Raw genomic sequence first — 19,164 nt, 5'->3', positions numbered from 1 at the left:
AAAAATATTAGAAAATATTTCCTAAATCTATTACCTGACTAAAGATCTTCTCATAATTTTGATATCTGCTTCTCCTCTCTGATACAAACATATGCAGGAATGATACAAAAAATTGGGAGAATGTAATCCTACCTCCAAAAAAGAAATGTGCAAGGCATATTCAGTAGCATATTTCCTACCAATAAGTGAAAGAAAAAATTACATTATATTAATCTTTTCCCTTTACCATGTCCATAAGTTTTCTATAAATGATTAAACAGTCATCGCTCCATTTTCTGTCAATCTAGAAATTTAATCAATTTGGACGACAAGAAAGGCATTTACTGATGTCAGTGCACATTAAGAATTTTCTAGTACTAAATCATCATCATGAGTAACTCTATTACAGTTCCAGTGATAATCAGCAAAGCACAGTACTCTATCCAGATAAACATTACAAAGACCTAGATGTTATAAAATATTGGATCTCCTTTCAAAACAAACAAACATTCATTATTAGGATAGACTAGTTTCCTATTAAAAAACACCACCAGCCAGATAAAATCAACCCCCGACTTTCATGTTCTTATAATCATTAAACAAATGATTAACAATAATGTCTTTAATTTGAAAATTGCCAATAGCTCTTTTCGCCTCAAATTTCTGGTACTTCAGCTTTCTTTATTAGTTTAATTTAATTTATGCCAACAAATGTTGCAATTATATATATATAAAGTTTGTTATTATCAAAACAAGGTGGTGTTCAAAAATCTAAAATACTCATAGTTACACACTTGAATATAAACTATCAGTCTTGAAGATAGCACAAAAGAAAATCATATGTAATAAACATTTTGCAGCCTAACATTTAGCACTATACCCCAACCAAAAATATCTTTGAATCACACTGATGGAATTAAACTAAATAATATCATATACAATTTCTAAAAAAAAAAATCCTAGGGCAACAAGTTTATAACAATCAACAATAATAATTTCACTCTGTTCACTTCTGTGGATCAAAACAGGACAAAATAAAACAACTTTACTTTTTCTTTGCAATTTCTCGAGCAATGCTTTTATCCAGAAGTTCCTCACCATTCACATCAGGCTGAGAAAGCTTACGATAACCTTCATCTTCAACAAAGCATATCTCGTGGCCATCCTAGAAAGAAAAGAAAAAACACCACTGTACATTGGAATAAAAGACTATAAATTTCTGAATGTCTGATTTAAACAGGATGAAAAGCACTAGAGAGAAAATCATGGACAAGTATTATAACTATAATGAAAACTTTAGCAAGCTTGCAGTATCTATAATTGTTGATATAATGGCCATAGCCACAGGACCTCCAGTTTTTACCTAGAATCCAAAGCACAGGGAAGAGACTCATTTAAAAGTATCTCACATGCATAGGCCGAGATTCGAAATGTGGATGCCTTGGCGAGAAGCTAGTGTCTTAAAATTACTGGGAAGGGATCAGATCATTACAATAATATGATAAGAATGAGAACTGTATCAACAAGGCCATAAAGAAATCATTCTGATGAGCTTAATACATACTCATGAGCAAATTAGAGAACTGATTAGTAGCATGTAGTACCCCCTTTCATCTTGACGGCAGTGATGCAGCGTGGCACAGAATCAACAAGACCCCAGAAGCATTGAGAAGCCATACTGATCAACGATAGCTGCACAGCCTCCCAAAATCCACTAAGATTGGTCGGAGCAGGATCCAGAACATGTATGTCCCTCTCGACAGCATTCCAGATGTGCTCAATGGGACTGAGATCGTGGTTCCTCAAGGGCCAGGCAACATCTTCACATCCGTGGACTGCTCATCAAACCAGTCAGCCACAATTTGGGAGCAATAGGCTGGAGCAATGTCTTGCTGTAGGTACAGATCGCCTGCAGGGTGCTGGAGGCGAACAACCTACCAGGAACCAGCCAGGATGCTCCTGTAACATTCATCTGTGAGGAACACTGTCAGATGCACTAGGGGTCCCAGATGATCTCACAGAAACAGCCCCCATATGAGGATACCACCACAACCAGCCTAAACTCTACCCTGCTGACAAAAGGATTCACTGCCTCATGTAGTTGATAACTCAATCGCACCTAGCCATCAGCAGAGTGTACCAACTGGTACCTCGATTCATCTGTCCAGAAGACCTTTTCCCATTCTTTCAGCGTCTATTGGTGGAGTTCCTTTGACCATGTTAGTTGTTGTGCATTGTGACTGGTGTGGAGCAGAGGTACCCTTGTGGGACGCTTGCTTCTGTACCCCGTTGCGAGGAGATGGTTCTGGATGGTATAGCTGTTTATACGTTGTTGCTGTCCAGCACTGAATTGATGAGGGATCTGTTGAACTGAGGCCCATCTATCCGCTCTTACAATAGGAGCTTGTTGACTGTGACCCGTCATCAACATACCATACACAACAACAGTTCACCCTGCAGTGATGGTTTTGACCAAATCCACATACTCACACTACACTCTTGATAGTAGCCCTTGGAAAGCCCAGTGCCTGCACGACTTCAGAGATGGAGTGGCCTGTATGTCTTAGTGCCATTAATATGGCTGCAATCAAATGCACTGAGGACTCATGTCTTACCCAACCTGTAGTCATCTGTTACTCGCACAGCCTATCACGGTCCAAAGTCCTGTTACATGCCATGCTCCGCTATTACATTCGCCGGGCCGAGCACAGTGCCATTTCCCCACAACGGCAGATATCTCTAATCCAATTGCTCATTAGTGTTGCATACATACATACATACATACATACATTTCAGTAATCAGTCTGCAAGCCTCTCTGAATGAACACACAACCTACTATTTGCAACTAACACTATGGCCTCTTCTAAACTTCTTGCCTTAACTTAATTAAAAATGCATTCTAACTGTTGTCTCCTAGGTCACCCTCTACTTCTGTTACTCTCTATGGTCTAGTAAGTTATCCTCCAAGTCGACCTTCTCCATTTGCCTCACATGAACTCATCACCAAAGCTGCTTCACATGCACAGCTTCATACATCAATTTCATTCCTACCTCAGTGATAATCTCCTCACAGCAAGTGCCTTCCTGTTATTGTTTCCACCTGTTTCTACAAGCAATCATTTCTCTTATCTTCTTGTCTGTTCTCTTTAGTTTATTAACAAGACATTCTAAATTCACCCAGGTTTTAATTATGAACTGTAAAGTCAGTCTGAGAACAGAGCAATGTAAGGATAGTTTTCTTTGCAAACTCCCTTGCATCTTACAAATTACCGAGTGTGACAACAAACACTCTGCATTAGCTTCAGAACACATTGATTCAATTTCACTTACCTTCATGGAAGAATAAGTGCGGCCATGGTCTTAAGGTACAGCCCCAGCATTTGCCTGGTGTGGAAATGGGAAACCATGGAAAACCATCTTCGGGACTGCTGACAGTGGGTTCGAACTCACTATCACACCGGATACTGGCCGCACTTAAGCGACTGCAGCTGTCGAGCTTGGTATATCTGGAATTCAATCCTCTTCCTGTTTTTTTTTTTTTTACCCCCTCCAACCATCATTAATTTATTCTTGGAAGTCTGACTGTTTGGCTGAATGGTCAGTGTACTGGTCCAGGAGATCTTGAGGAAATAGTCTCTAATATTAATGTAATAATTCTTCTTTACTGAGTGTCCAATAGCAGTGTTCCTTCTCATGTGAGTCGCCGTGCCTTGTGACGGGCGTTAGCAATGGAACAATTGTGGGATGCTTGCTTCTGTACCCTGTAGCGAGGAGAACGTTCTGGATGGCATGGTTGTTTACATGTTGTTGTTCAGCATTGAACTGACGAGCGATCTGCTGCACTGTGGCCCAAGACTGGGCCATATCAGGTATTCAGAGGGTCCCGGGTTCGATTCCCAGCCAGGTCAGGGATTTTTATCTCTTCTGGTTAATTCCTCTGACTCAGGGACAGGATGTTTGTGCTTGTCCCAGCACACTCCTACTCATATTCATATTCAAGCAATACACCATGCTACCAACCCTCACAGGTACACACAATAGTGAATACATCCCTCTAAATAAGGTTGGCATCATGAAGGTTATCTGGTCACAAAACAGAGCCAAGTCCGTATGTGTAACATTTTGCACCCGAAACTCAACCAGGGTGTGAGAAAAAAGGTGGAGGAAGATCAATTTATTCTTGGAAATGCTCATTTTCATGTCATATTTGCTACATTCTTTTCAAGTTCCAAATTTTTAACATACTCTGTCAATAAAAACAACTCATCAGCATACACCAAACTATTTACTACAATTTCAAACTACTAATCCCTCCCTACCATTTCATCCTTCACAGCCTGATCAATCCCCTTTTGCAGCAAAAGCCTTTCTTGTTGTCTTCTAAGTCTTTCCATCTTGAGAAGTTCTCATCCATGATGGCCAGACAGTTTGGTCACTACAGAGACAATGGACATCCCTTTTTTCCATTGTCCATCTCTTGTATAACACTCCATTTAGTGCCTTTGTCCATTTCTGAAAGATCTTGCTACACGCTCAGCGCAACTGCACTTCTTGAACCATACCTCCTTTTCTACATCTTTTTGTCCAGATTCATGCCTTATGAAAGTATTACAGAGAATGGTTCAGAAAATCACCCAGCAAGCTTCTTTCCATCCTTTGTTGATGGAGGACTAGAAGTCTTTTGGTCTTTTTAGTTGCAGAGAGTCTCAGCACTGTATGTGAGAAAAGCCAGAAAACAAGTGTACAGTACTTCCCTGTTGACATCAAGTGGATAATAATTTTTTAGAAAGAAGCTAAGTGACCAGTCTCCCATGCACAAAATCGCTGTTCTTTTGATCTCCTTGTACAGCCTGTTCTAAAAGTAGATATCTTTTTCAATATATTAGATTTTCACTCCATTCACTTATTGGTTCCTCAAGGCTGTTTCTCATTAACAGGATCTTCGCATCATTCACCAGGAGTCCCATGTCTTTACTGTGCTCATATAGGTCACTCAGAGTAAAGATCTGAGCGACACTCTGAAAACAGGATATCATTAGGAAATCACAGGTTGACATTTTTCTGCCCATGATGTTAATGCTGTAATTTTCATCCCAGATCAAGTCTCGAAACGCATCCTCCAGTAGATAGATGAATAGCTAAGGTATAAATCTCTCAGTTTTAAATGTCCTTTCAACTGAAGTTTGACTCTTGCTTTACTTTGATGCTTAGATATATTGAAACATTTTTATGTACGACTTTGGCACTACTTGCTTGGATAACTCTGAAAAGACATGAATGTAAGACTGTTGACAGCTTTGGTAAAATCAATAATGGCTACATTAAGTTACTTGTTTCATTCCTTATGTTTCTCAATGATACGATTATCAACACAAAGATGGGCAGTCCTAAAAAATTCAGATAAAAAACCCAGCTGACTGCATCTAAGATATTTGCCATTCTTCTCAATCATATCTTAGTAAAAAGTTTACACATGCAAGGCATCAAACTAATTGGGCAGTATGTTAATAACATTCTTACCTCTCCTACATACGAAAGGCCCTATCTCAAATCGATATAGGCAGTCCATTCATCGGGTATTCTATAGGATCTGTAACTGGTCAGTCATTTGTTCATTCCTCTTATCACAACCAGGATATTCCTCAAAGGCAATGTCAACCTGACTGATGTACAGATTTTATAAAAGTCTGTAGCAATTTGTAACACCGTTCCTCTGTTGCTAGTTTTCTTGCCATCTGAAGTTAAAGAGGCTTTGTAATCAGCATCACCTATCTGATAGTTCCACTTTTACCTTCAGGAGGATTAATTTATTATGGACTTTGCCTTTTCCAATTTCTTTTTAATTTTATTTCCGATGGTTCTCTTTGTCAACTTGACACGTTTGCCTATTCTATCCCATTTCTCATACTTAGCTGTCTTGATTCTTCTGTCTATTTCTCTCTCGTCTTTCTTCTGCTACACAACTGTGCATTTGCCGCCTATTTATTATTAGCCATGAGATTATTATACTCTTCTAAGCAATCAGCAGTCATCTTCTGAAGAACTGAATCTACTAAATCAAAATAACAAAAGACTTCAAATCTAAATTGTCGAACTTAGAAATCTGTTTAGAACTCAACTCTCTGCCACAGTCTATTTTGCTGGAAATTCAACTGTAGCTCTCACAAATCTGATCAGAGTCGAAGGAGACCGTACTTCTACATTTCTGACCAAAGATATAGTCTGTAAGAAAAATTCTACACCTTTCTGTAAATTATGTACAACAAAGGAGAAAGTTGTTTTTTTTTTCAATTTGCTGCATGTCGCACCGACACAGGTAGGTCTTATGGCAACAGTGGGATAGGAAAGGGCTAAGAGTGGGAAGGAAGAGACCTTGGGTTTAATTAAGGTACAGCCCCAGCATTTGCCTGATGCGACAATGGGAAACAATGGAAAACCATCTTAAGGGCTGCCGACAGCAGGCTTCGAACCCACTATCCCCTTAATGCAAGCTGATAGCTATGTGATCCAACCTGTGCAGCCACTTACTTGGTAGGTGAAAGATTACAGCCTTAACTAAAACCATGTTAACTACTTTCAACCAAAAACTCGTCCTACCAACAATTCAAACAGAAGCCTGACTGTCAGTACAAGTTCCTTTGATTGCTTGTAACAATAATGTTATTTGTCTTACATCCCACTAACTACTTAAATGGTTGGCAGAGACACTGAGGTGCTAAAATTTTCTTTTACGTGGCAGTAAATAAAGTGATAAATGGCTGACGGGTTAGAGCCCCTTCAAATATCATTGAACTGAGCCAGAATAGAACCTTCCAATGTGGAATCACAAAGATAGTGCTCTATTGTCTGAGCTACTGAGCCCCAATTGCTGCCTTGCTTCCATAATCACTCAACATGGCCCACACTGGCTCTGAAGAAACATGCCTTTTTCAGATCAGCAAAACGTAACCTTACAGTATTTCCTTCCACTCATAGCATTCGTGGTTTGTGATGTGGGTTCCTAGTTACGCTCCAGCTCATCAAACATGAGCACCAGCTGAGTGGCTTAATAAATGGTCCTGAAAGTCAAAATACTTCAGGCAGCTAGGATTTACCAATTGAACGATAGTCCCAAACTATCACAGGCAAGGAATTCTCACCGGCTGAGACTACGAGTAAGTAAAGCCAGTGTCCTGCTTCACAGAAATTTAATGAGCACCTCCACTAAGTTCTTAATAAGCCTTGGACCCATGGGAACAAACTGATTTCTGCTTCTATTACACAAGAACCTCGTTTATCCGGCCCTCATTAATCCGGATCGAAAATAATTAAAAATTGTTTTTACTTGTACAGTATTTCTTTTACGGCGTCAACTCTTCTTGAATGTCTTTTCCTCCAAGGATAGGAATTGGAAGTAATTCGGCCACGGTCTCTCAAAGGTACCGTCCGCTTGCCTGGAATTGAGAGTGGGAAACCGTGGAAAACCATTCCCAGGACAGCCGAGGTGGGATTCGAATCCACGCTCTTCTGAATGCAATGCACTATTAATTCACCGATGGTGAATTCGAAAATAAAACCAGCGCTCCATCAGAAGAAACAATGACTCCTGGAGAGCCAACAATGCAGCTGGACAAACTGATGGCCTACTTAGAATCCTTGACTGAAATCACACCGGCAGAACTGTTGTTAGTAAAACGTCTTTGGGACCGTGCTGCGCGCAAATGCTATACAAATATAAAACAGCAAAGACTCGCACATTATTTTAGTGCATCAAACAGTCTTAAATGTAAGAAAAGTGTTCTTATATTTTTTGTACAATTGGAAAAGGTATTACTGTACAACTTATGTTAATAGATTTTATAACTTCTACTGCATTTGTTTTTTAGTTTTTCGGATTATCTGGATTTTTTATAATCCGGATAAGTGTCAGTCCCACTTAATCCAGATAAACGAGGTTCTCTTGTTCTTAAAAGTAACTCAATGAACCAATTAATGCTGAGTGGAATAGAGCTGTGACCGTATCTAAGGTAAAGCCCCAGCATTTGCCTGGTGTGAAAATAGGAAACCACAGAAAATCATGCAAGCTCACAGCAGCTAAGCCCCCCCCAGCAGCATGGCTAACTCGCTCGGTCTTGTTCTTTGCACCCCAATCTTCTATATATATATATATATAAAATAACTTGTCCTGACAGATTCATCATTGCCGAGCCAAAACTACTGGACATAAAGAAATTAAATTTTATTCATATTAAGATGTAGGTGCTCGCTAGGAGAGGATTTTAGGATATTCCGTCGCTAAGGGGGTGAAAAGGGGGATGAAATTTTAAAATGAGTATCTATATCTCAAAACTTCAAAAGTTTACAGATGTAAAAATTGGTATTTAGAATCTTCATTAAAAATAACATTTTTTTTTGTTTTCAGAAAATCCCAATAGGAGGAGTGAAAAAGAGTGAAAAAGGGGTTGAATGCCTTTTATCAGGATACCGGTACTTATATCTCAGAACCTGAAGATATTACAGACCTGAAAATTGGTATTTGGGATCTACTTTAAAAATAAAGAAACAGGTATGTTTCATTTTTGGAAAATCCAAATAATGGGGGTGAAAAGGGGGGTGAATTTTAAAAATGAGTGTGTCCACATCTTAAAACTTGTAAAGTTTACCGATGTAAAAATTGGTATTTGGAATCTCCGTTATTGTCGCAATAAGACCTATCTGTGTCAGTGCGACGTAAAGCAAACAGCAAAAAAAGTATCTCCTTTAAAACTAAAGAAACACGTATTTTTTTTGTTTTCTGTAAATCCCAATAGGAGGGGTGTAAAAGGGTGAATAATGGGTTGAATGCCTTTAATAAGGATACATAGAACTCAGAAACTGAAGATATTACAGAACTGAAAATTTGTAAATGGGATCTCCTTCAACAATAAAGAAACACGTATTTTTTTGCTTTTGGAAAATCCAATTAATGGCGGTTAAACAGGAGTGACAAATTAGGGTGAATTTCTTGAAAGACTATATCTACAGAATATCTGAGAAACGTAAAATGTTACAGACGTAAAAAGTGGGTATTTGGAATCTCCTGTAAATGTAAAGAAACATAGGTGATTTGTTTTTGGAAACTCCACTTAAGGGGAACTAAAAAGGGGTGAAATTTTAAAATGAGACTTTCTACAGTATATCTCAAAAAACTTAACATGTTACAGAAGTGAAAAACGGTATTTTTTATCTCTATTATAAATAAAGAAACGTATTTTTAGTTTTCGGAAATACCACTTGGGTGTTGAATTATTTTAATTAGGCTACTGATCTCAAAAATGAAGATATTACAGACGTGAAATTTGATATTTGGAATCTGCTTTAAAAGTAAAGAAACACTTATTCTCAGAAAATACAATGAAGGGGGGGGGGGGGGGGGGTGAAAGAATTGAAAAATTGACTTAATTGTACGAGAATACATACATCTAATAAAAATTAAGTTGTTACAGACGTGAAAATTGGTATTTGGATCTCCTTTAAAACAAAGAAAAACGCGTTTTGGTGGGGGGGAACGATCTTCGGGGGGGCGGGAGTGAAAAGGAATTGAATTCCTTTCATGAGGACACATAAATCAAAAACTGAAGATTTAGAGTCGTGATAATTGGTATTTAGAAGATCCTTTACTATTAAAGAAACAAGTATTTTGAGGGGAGGAGTGTGAAAGGAAGTGAAAAAAAAAGTGAAATATTTTTATGGGGATACTTATATCTCAAAACTGAAGGTAATAGACGTGAACATTGGTGATTGGAATCTCCTTTAAACAAAAAGAAACACGCCTTCTAATTTTTTTGGGTGGGGGGAAGGGGGTGTAAATAAACTTAAAGGCGGTGGGGTGTAAAAGGAGGCGAGACCAATTGATTTTACTGTTCATAATGTACTTATAAGGAGCCTCCGTTGCTCAGGCGGCAGCGCGCCGGCCTCTCACAGCTGGGTTCCGTGGTTCAAACCCAGGTCACTCCATGTGACATTCGTGCTGGACAAACCGGAGGTGGGACAGGTTTTTCTCCGGATACTCCAGTTTTCCCCTGTCATCATTCATTCCAGCAACACTGTCCAATATTTCATTTCATTTGTCATTCATCGATCATTGCCCCAGAGGAGTGCTTCGGCAGCCGACACAATTCCTATTGTCACTGCTAGATGGGGCTTTATTCATTCCATTCCTGACTCTGTCGAATGACTGGAAACAGGCTGTAGATTTTCGATGTACTTATTCTGATCATAAACCGATCATTTTTAATCTTTCCTGGGTTCGTTTTCAACAGCCATCTTTCCCTTCGGAGAACGTTCTTAGATTACAGTAGATTCTGCTGGCATATAAATAAAAATTTAAACACATTTGAAATAAACGTTAGGAATGAGATTGACCGTCAAATTGTTCAACTCTATAATAAGGTCAATAATGCACGGAAGTATGTCATTCGTATCGCCAGGAATCCCGCACACTTGCCTACGCGTGACAATGGTGCTGGTCACATTGCCAGCAGATGTAATTTACCACCAAGTAGCGGTCTTGCATCTTGCTGTGGGGTCCAGAACATATAATAATAATAATAATAATGTTCTGGACCGTCGTCAAATTGTGTGGACCGCGTAGGAAACTGGTCCTGGCCTGGTAATGACTATGAAAGCAGTCCAGCCGGGGGTTCAGTACCGCCAAGGCACCCAAGACGACACCACGCCGGATCGCCTTCAGGATTTGATCCATACTAAAAATGCTTATAGGAAAAGATGGCAAAGAGTTAGGGACCCAACTGACCGCGTGCAATACCTGGACCTAGCCCGGGAAGTATGAAATAGATTGCTGGAAGGAAAGATTGAAAAATGTGAGGAACTTTGCCGTAATCTCTCAGAAAACAAGTCAGATTGCGAATTTCGGAGGATTATATATAAAACGTTAAGCATTCAATTATAAATTTCAGTATAATACCGTAGCGAAGCACTGGTATTTTGCTAGTTTTTTCATAAATTATCTTAAGATATAGGTATGTCTCATGCTTCAATTTTCCTCCGAATACAGGAATAATAAATTGTACAACTGAGCCAATGAGCTACATGTTACGCCCCTTCAAGCAACAATCGTCGTCAACAATTCTGCAATTTAAAATTCTTCACTGCTTATGTCAGCATGACCTTCAATACTCTATTCAGATGTTTATATACTGAAGAGAGCACTGTCGCATTTAAGTGTCGTTTATGATTGAAGCAGTACATCCCTACTATATTTCAATGCTTTGAAAACAAAAGCTTTGAGATGTTGAACCTGGCTTTATTTAGGACTACACTGCTTACAATAGCAAGGGAATCAAGATCTATTACACATTCAATTGAGGCGATTGGTGCAATAACTTAAGTCTGAACACTGTTTTGAGAAAATCCATCCGAAGCAATTATTGAAACTGAAGAAATTATTCTTAACTACTAGTTTCAAAATTTCCATGAAATCTTGCATCTCGAGTTTACTGAGGTTGCTATATTTATTTAGATGGTTTTGGATTATCGGAAAAAGTTTCTTAGTATTGAGGCTCGGATACATATGATATGTCGAAAGAATGCATTTCAAAGTCATCTAGTTTTTTTAACTAACTCAATGGTATTTTTCACAGACTTATTTGACAGAACATTCTAGTTCTTTTTTAGAAATTTCTGGGTGAATTGTGTTAGCCTATATAATCGACTTGGCCTATAATTTATGATGGGGCATATGGGGACGCCGATCTTATGGATCTTGGGTAAAGCTTTCGCTACTGGTAGTCCTGGGTTCATTGTTATTAGTTTAGTCTTCTCTTGTTCTGTGAACAAAAATGACATTTTTTACGGTTGCTTTCAGGAGATGTTGTAATTGTTGGGTTGGATCTTTTTTAATCACCGAAAAAGAGCTATTCTTGAAAAATTCTTCAGTTTTTCAATGTAATCAGTTTTATCCATTATTACCGTCGTGTTCCCTTAATCTGCCCTAGTGACCATAAGGTTCATATCTTTAATTTCCTTTGTGAGGTTAATTACCTGTTCCCGTTCTACGGAATATTCTTGGTTTCTATTGTTATTGTTAAGTAATGGTTTTCTTTTTGATGCATGGATTTTATTCAGTTTTCTCCTAATATCAAATCTGACCTTATCTTGTATTTCTGGGGGGATTTTAATAACAGCTGCTTCTGATTCGATAATTTGATAGTGGCATTGATTATGTTCATATTCGGCCAATTGTGTTTCGGACCTTTTTCTAGTATCTTGTTGTCCTGCTCTGTTAGTACTACAAAGTCAAAGTCACCTCAAGTCAGCTCAATGGAACATCTTCCTTGACGAGGTTAATAGTAAATTGTTTGAAGAGTTGGCTCAAAAACAGCTCATATTAGACAAGAAGCTCAATACACTTAAGGCTATTGCGACGAAAAACCTGAGTACAAAAAGAGAAACAAAAAATCATAACCATTTAAACAACTTGATTGAAGAATTACACCCTCCCGTTATAAATTTGTCAAAAACAGTACTAACAGAGAAGGGGCTGCCTGGCCGAGGCGGTAAAGGCGTGCTTGGTTCGCCCAGAAGTTCAAATCTGTAATGTAAAAAATGTGGTTGTATGAGAAACTTGGGTTAATAAGTAAAAAGTAAGTGTGAAGAAAACTTTTAAACTTACTTATTAAGTAGTTTTCCTCTTGAAACGGCCTGACCTTCTCAAATTTAACGGTCCCGTTCTTACGATTGTGTCTATTGTTGACTCAGCTGTGTCAAATGAAGCAAGGGTATGGTGTTGTTCGATCTTCAGTTCTTTGGTTCTGTTGCAAAATTCTATTGAGTTCTGTATTGTTTTGTTTGCTAAAAATGAATGCTTTTTTTAAAAATTTTTGGATGAATTGCGATAATTTATAAGTTCTGTAGTTTATAATTGGTCTCATGTGTACATTTTCTTTGTGTATTTTAGGGTAGGCTTTCGCGGATGGTAATTGGAGGTTCATTGTTATAAGTTTAGCAGATTCAGTTTCGGTGAGAAAAAAATTATATGTTTTTGAGTAAATTTTTTAAATTCCTTTGTATGTTATTGGTTGGATCTTGGCGTTTAATAGAAAGTGTTGTCTTGGAAACATTTTTTAGTCTTTGTTATGTATTCATTTTTATCCATAATAACCGTAGTGTTGCCTTTGTCGGCCTTCGTTATTAGTAGATTGTTCTGTTTTATTTTATTTTTGAGTTTGTTTAAGTTCGATCTATTGGTGGTATTCATGTTTAAGTTATTATTGTGAATATTATTGATGTATTGCGGGATCTTTCTACTGATTTCATATCTAACTTCGTCTCGTATATCATATGGAATCCTTTGTAAAGCAAGTTCTGTTTCGGTGGCGGTAGTTATAATATTCTGGTAGGATGATGCATTACCCCAGTTGTGTTTGGGTCCCTTTTTACCTTTGACCACAGATATTAACTTCATGCTACTGTATATTGCATTTCCATCCCCCATTAGACATCCGGATGTCTAACACAATAACAACTTGTGATTTTGTCTAATGGCTGGAAACTAATCATGTACCAGCTGATGATGGCCATTAAGGGCCAAAACCGGTACTAGTGTAATTTACAATAAATTAAGTATTGATTGGTGAAAAACACAGTTCTTGTCTATACATTGAATCTATCAATACGGAAAATGAAATTTATAAATAATAATAGGACACATTACATTTTCTCTGTAAAGTTTTTCCTCAATGTCATGTACCTCATTAAATGTGTCATTTAACAAGCTGGTTGATGTTCCTAATTTCTTTATGCAGGAAGACAAAATCTCAAATTTGCAGATATAGAACATAATTCATTTTTTAATGTACTGTCTTTAAGAAAGTCCTGAAGAATTTTGATTGATGAAGCATCATCCCTATTTAGTTCATCTATCCTAGACTTAAAATTTTCAAAATTATTTGCATAATACACTACTGCTTCTACCACGTCCCACAACGAGTAACAATGGGTTGAGGTGGAAGTGCAAGTTCTGGATTTTTTGCTCGGAACAAATCAGTTCTTGCTGGAGTTTTCAGAAAATCTTTTTCTGTTTGAATTCAACCTGTCAACTTTAGGATACAAAGTACATATCTGCTCACATACCCTGTGTAAACCATGCACTACGCAACTTACGTATATCACTTGTTTTGGAAGCTCGCAGGAAGGCCACCTGCTGCCTTCTTCATATGCAGAGGAGCATCCATAATTAATAGTAAATCATGAAATTTAACCCCATTTGATCATAATAACTGCAGACATTCATTGAATAAGCGAGCCATTGTTACATGATTCGATGCTCATATTTCTCTACACATTAATAGCAAAGGCCTCTTGGAAACTGTTTCATTATTTTCATTATGTTCATTATGTTTCCCACGTTTCAACAACTAGAGTCTGGTGATTCATGCATGCTTACCCATATTAAATATTTTTTAAATTTTCACATTCTGCCCTGATCTTTCCTAGAATTTCTTTGCAAAATGCTGGGAAATACAATTTTCTTAATGTTGATACATTAGGCATTTCAAAATTTGTGTACTTTGTATGAAATTTTCTAAGCTGTGGACTTGTTAATTTATATAAACAAATATCACAAAAAGTAAAAGTTCTGCATAAATCTGCATAATATTTGGAACTTTTTGAAACTGGGGTACGTGAAGAGGAAGCTGCATCACCTTTGAGGTAGTACGTGAAGCGGCTGTTTTATGTTTATTCCCTGCTAAATTCTGCAAGACTTCTGGTCGCTGTACTACACTTACAGGTTTACCACATTATTTGCACAATAGAAATTTGTCCTTACTTGTAAAAATTACATGAAATTCAGCAACATATTGCTGCAAGCGAGCATATACACTTTACTTTCCTTTTGTCATTCTATCGCCAATCACAAACACTTTACACTTCACTTAATATACCAGTACTACATAAATGGTGTGCTTCAAACTTGCTGAGGGCAGTGAGTAAGGCTGCCATGTGTCCTATATTGTATGGGATTTTCTGTATTTGAATGTCCGAAGTACTGTTCCGATTTCAACAGCATATGGGACGACCTTTTTCCTCCCATATTTAAACAACTCACTTCTGGCAAGGTTAAAATGATCTATTTATACTAGCATTTACCGATCCTCTACTTCAGTTCATTATTATCCATCTAGCAATTCTGCACTATGATTGGAACGTGTAGTAGGCGAGCGAACCGGTGGCTACGAGACCAAGCGTGGGACTCGCGGAAGCGAGACGCAGAAGCATCTGGTTTATGTCAATGCAACAATTAATGAAATACTGCATTTTTCATTTTCAAGTTCTTTTAGCAGGAATTGTTAAAGCTGGCCATTTGTGTTGTGCTGTGGTGGAGTTAGAGTTCATACTAGTGTTGTTATAACGTGCGATTAAGGGAGATTCAGCATTATTAGAAAAGGCTAAAAGTGAAGAAAAGGGTTTTAAACTTTTTATAAAGAAAATGAAACCGCAAAATACTGTAATAAAGTTTGTACCTACAAAATTATACATAGTAAATTATATCTTTATATTTTCTGGAGCAAATGTCGTTATGTCATGTCGACATGACCTGTCCCTTACTGGCAATCGTAGCAGTGACTAAACTGTAGAATGCTGCATCGCATCGTGCATATCACATTGCATCAGACCTCACGAGGGATTCCCTTTGACAAATGAAGCCAGCATGTGCGGTCAAGGTTAGTCGATCACTACACAACAAGTTTACGAAATTCATTGCCATTGGGTTTCCATTAAAACAAAAATGCAGTATATGAAATACGAGTTTAATTTTAAAAATAGAACAGAAAAACATAGTAAGCGTTTTTATTCAAAATAATTAAATTATTCTTAACTTTAAAAAAACATTTATTTTTGAGGGTGGATTATTAAAATCAACCGAAGTCATTTATGTTGACAATGAGGCTGCAGTGAGAATTGATGGCAGAATGAGTTCTTGGTTCAGGGTATTTAAAGGGATTAGACAAGGCTGTAATCTCTCACCTTTGCTGTTTGTAGTTTACATGGATCATCTGCTGAAAGGTGTAACGTGACAGGGAGGGATTCAACTGGGTCTTAATGGCAGATTGTGCCGAAAACCTGCAGTCTAATATCTTGGAACTTGAAAATAGGTGCAATGAGTATGGTATGAAAATTAACCTTTCCAAGACTAAATTGTTGTCAGTAGGTAAGAAATCCAAGAGAAATGACTGTCAGATTGGTGATACAAAGCTGGAACAGGTAGATTATTTCAAGTATTTAGGATGTGTGTTCTTCGAGGATGGTAGTATAGCAAGTGAAATTGAATCAAGGTGCAGTAAAGCTAACGCAGTGAGCTCACAGTTGCAATCGACAGTACCTACTCTCTAAGAAGGAAGTCAGCTCCTTACACCAAGCGAGGCGTCATTTGGCATTGACCTGCGTGATGTGTGGCAGCAGCTCGACCATGATATCAAAGTTTTCTCACCTCCCGCCGAACTGTCATAGTACTTGGAGTGGATCCTGATGCAGTTTGGAATTCCTGTGTGATGGTCTGGATAGATACCTGCCTATTACACTTGACGAACCTCTTCAACTGTTGGCGGTCTCTGTCAGTCAACAGACGAGGTCGGCCTATACGCTTTCGTGCTGTAGGTGTCCCTTCATGTTTCCACTTCACTATCACATCAGAAACAGTGGACCTAGGGATGTTTAGGAGTGTGGAAATCTCACGTACAGACTTCTGACACAAGTGACACTCATTCACCTGACCACGTTCGAAGTCTGTGAGTTACGCGGCCGTCCCATACTGCTCTCTCACGATGTCGAATGACTACTGAGGTCAGAGGTCACTGCTATGGAGTACCTGGCAGTAGATGGCAGCACAATGCACCTAAGGTGAAAAACATGTGTGTTTGGGGGTGTCTGGATACTTTTGATCACATAGTGTATTCTTGCTAGACACCAGTCTGTGCAGCCGAGTGCCCACTCCCCCGCCCCGCCATGGAGGGATGCACACGATTGTACTAATTGCAGACAATGCCCAGACTTGTGGTATTCCACACATAATGGTACTGCTTCTAGGTAACGTAGACCCATGATATTCCTCACATGGTGGTACTAATCGCAAGTAATGTCGACCCATGATGTTCCTCACATAATGATACAAATTTCAAGTAGTCTCAAGGTTCTAAATCCATCATCCCTTGGTCACCCCTTTTTGTCACCTCTTATGACAGGCAGGGGATACCATGGGTGTATTTTTTATCTGCATCCCACACGTGGTGTTGCCCCTTTTAGTCATCTCTTACAACAGACACGGGATACCGTGGGTGTATTCATCGTCTGCATCCCCCACCTACAGGGTGTCCATTGCACAAGAAATTGCCTGTGCCAAAAAGATTAGCTTCACTGGATGAGTCTCATTACAATCAAGAACGGAATTACTTATATACAGTACATGCCAAACTAAAGGCATGCTAGGTTTGGCATAAAGAGGTATGAATTATGCAAAAGCAAATCAGGCTATGTCATTCACACTAAAAATATACTGGTTCTAAATTCTTTGCATCAGGTGATCCAGATCTGATGGCACATATGGTGCTAATGCACATTGTAGAAAAATGCTATCTTTTCAATAAAGGTTACCACTTATACACTAATTATTATTTTTTAACACCAAAATACCTCTGGCTGAAGAATTACACAAGGCTGGTGTCATGCTGACTGGAACAGTACCAATATGTGTGAACTGAAAGGACCTACCTGCTCAGCTCAGTACTTCTAACACTAATGTTGGTGGAGAATCACTGGTTTTCAGAAACAGAGGTTATGACGAATGTTTTCAGAGAAAAGAAACACAGCAAACCAGTCTACAACTTGCGTGCAGCATTTCATGCAGACAGTGTTACAGTGAGAATGAGAAATGGAAAGGAAAGGAAATGTCAAAACCAAACCACATCATTTGTTATAATCAATACGAAGGTAGGGTTGATACACAGGTTACTGTGACAACACTGATCCTGGGCAACATCTAGAAAAACTACTTCATTGTAGACAATTGAATATCTCTCTCTCTCTGTCTCTCCCCCCCCCCCCCCCCCCCATTAGAACCTGCAGTAGCCGTTCCCCCTCGCACCATCACCAGTTAATAACAAGCATTATTATGCTAAGCTACCAAGAAACCAGTGTGCAATGTGTGGATACACCGAGAATCAAGGAAGATCATCTCACTAGTGTCCTGGATGCAATGTTGGCAAACGTGAAAATTGCCTTGTGGGGGGGAGATGGATGGATAACTAGATCACTATTACAGACCTAGAGGAATGAAGAGAAAGAACATGCTGAGGAGGAGGGGGAAGAAGAGAAAGAAATCCACTCAGTGTGAAAACTAACCTCCTGCTTAACATGTCCACTCATATTCTGTTCTGACCCTCCTTCCCATTCCTAGCACTTTCTTATCCCATCAGCACCATAAGACCTATCTGTTGCAAGCCAGGTTTCACAAATATGGCAACCAAATTTTTATGGGTGACTGAAAATATTGCAGAACAAATTGGATATATTAGCTTTTTAAACTGAGAGAAGTGCGTTGCTGAATTTTGAACTGTTTTAAATTTTATTTTGTTTTTCAGTAATCAAAGTGATTGTTAGGTCTTTCCATTTCTTGAATAAAGTTATTTCTTACATATAATTAAAGTACAGAATCCACTCTAAAAATTAATATATGTAACATTTTCTGATAACATTTGTAGATAACTAAGCATTTAATCCACACGCTACAATTTGCAGGTTTATACGCTGGCACTACAGAAAACAAAGCTGGCAATTTACAGGGTTAAGCAAAATGAAAAGGAAATGTCCATGTTCAGTAAAAAGGGGAAGTTTAATTCAATCACACCAAAATTGTGGTTCTCAGGTGGAAAGAGAAGCGAGAGGTAACAATGTTCACTATGAACGATGACATAATGAGTAACAGGACTAGTAACTAAGGAACCTAAACCAAAATTCCAAATGCATCAAAGATTTTAATGAAAATATAGGGTCAGTATACAGAAGAGATAATGATCTGTGGCCTTCATTCAAGGAGAAATTGAAGTGGTAAACAAAAAAGTAGACTTCCATATTATGGACATTTTGCTCAGTTTCAAACAAGCTAACTTAGGGTAAGAAGGTGAGTACATAAAATTCCCTGAAAGAGT

The 19,164-nt window shown here is 38.3% G+C and overlaps 1 protein-coding gene across 1 annotated transcript in view; it reads right to left on the bottom strand.

The window, feature by feature from the left end:
* Window positions 1-689: 689 nt before the first annotated feature.
* LOC136863394 (glyoxalase domain-containing protein 4) overlaps window positions 690-19,164 on the bottom strand; it is a 97,875-nt gene continuing 79,400 nt past the window's right edge. The window contains exon 6 of the mRNA XM_067139803.2: window positions 690-1,144. Coding sequence (XP_066995904.1) covers window positions 1,025-1,144 — 120 coding nt within the window. The 3' untranslated portion in view covers window positions 690-1,024. The remainder of the gene's footprint in view (window positions 1,145-19,164) is intronic.

Source organism: Anabrus simplex, chromosome 2 (genome assembly GCF_040414725.1).
Source record: "Anabrus simplex isolate iqAnaSimp1 chromosome 2, ASM4041472v1, whole genome shotgun sequence".
In the NCBI taxonomy this organism is placed as follows: domain Eukaryota; kingdom Metazoa; phylum Arthropoda; class Insecta; order Orthoptera; family Tettigoniidae; genus Anabrus; species Anabrus simplex.
This window is presented reverse-complemented; position numbering and strand designations above follow the sequence as displayed.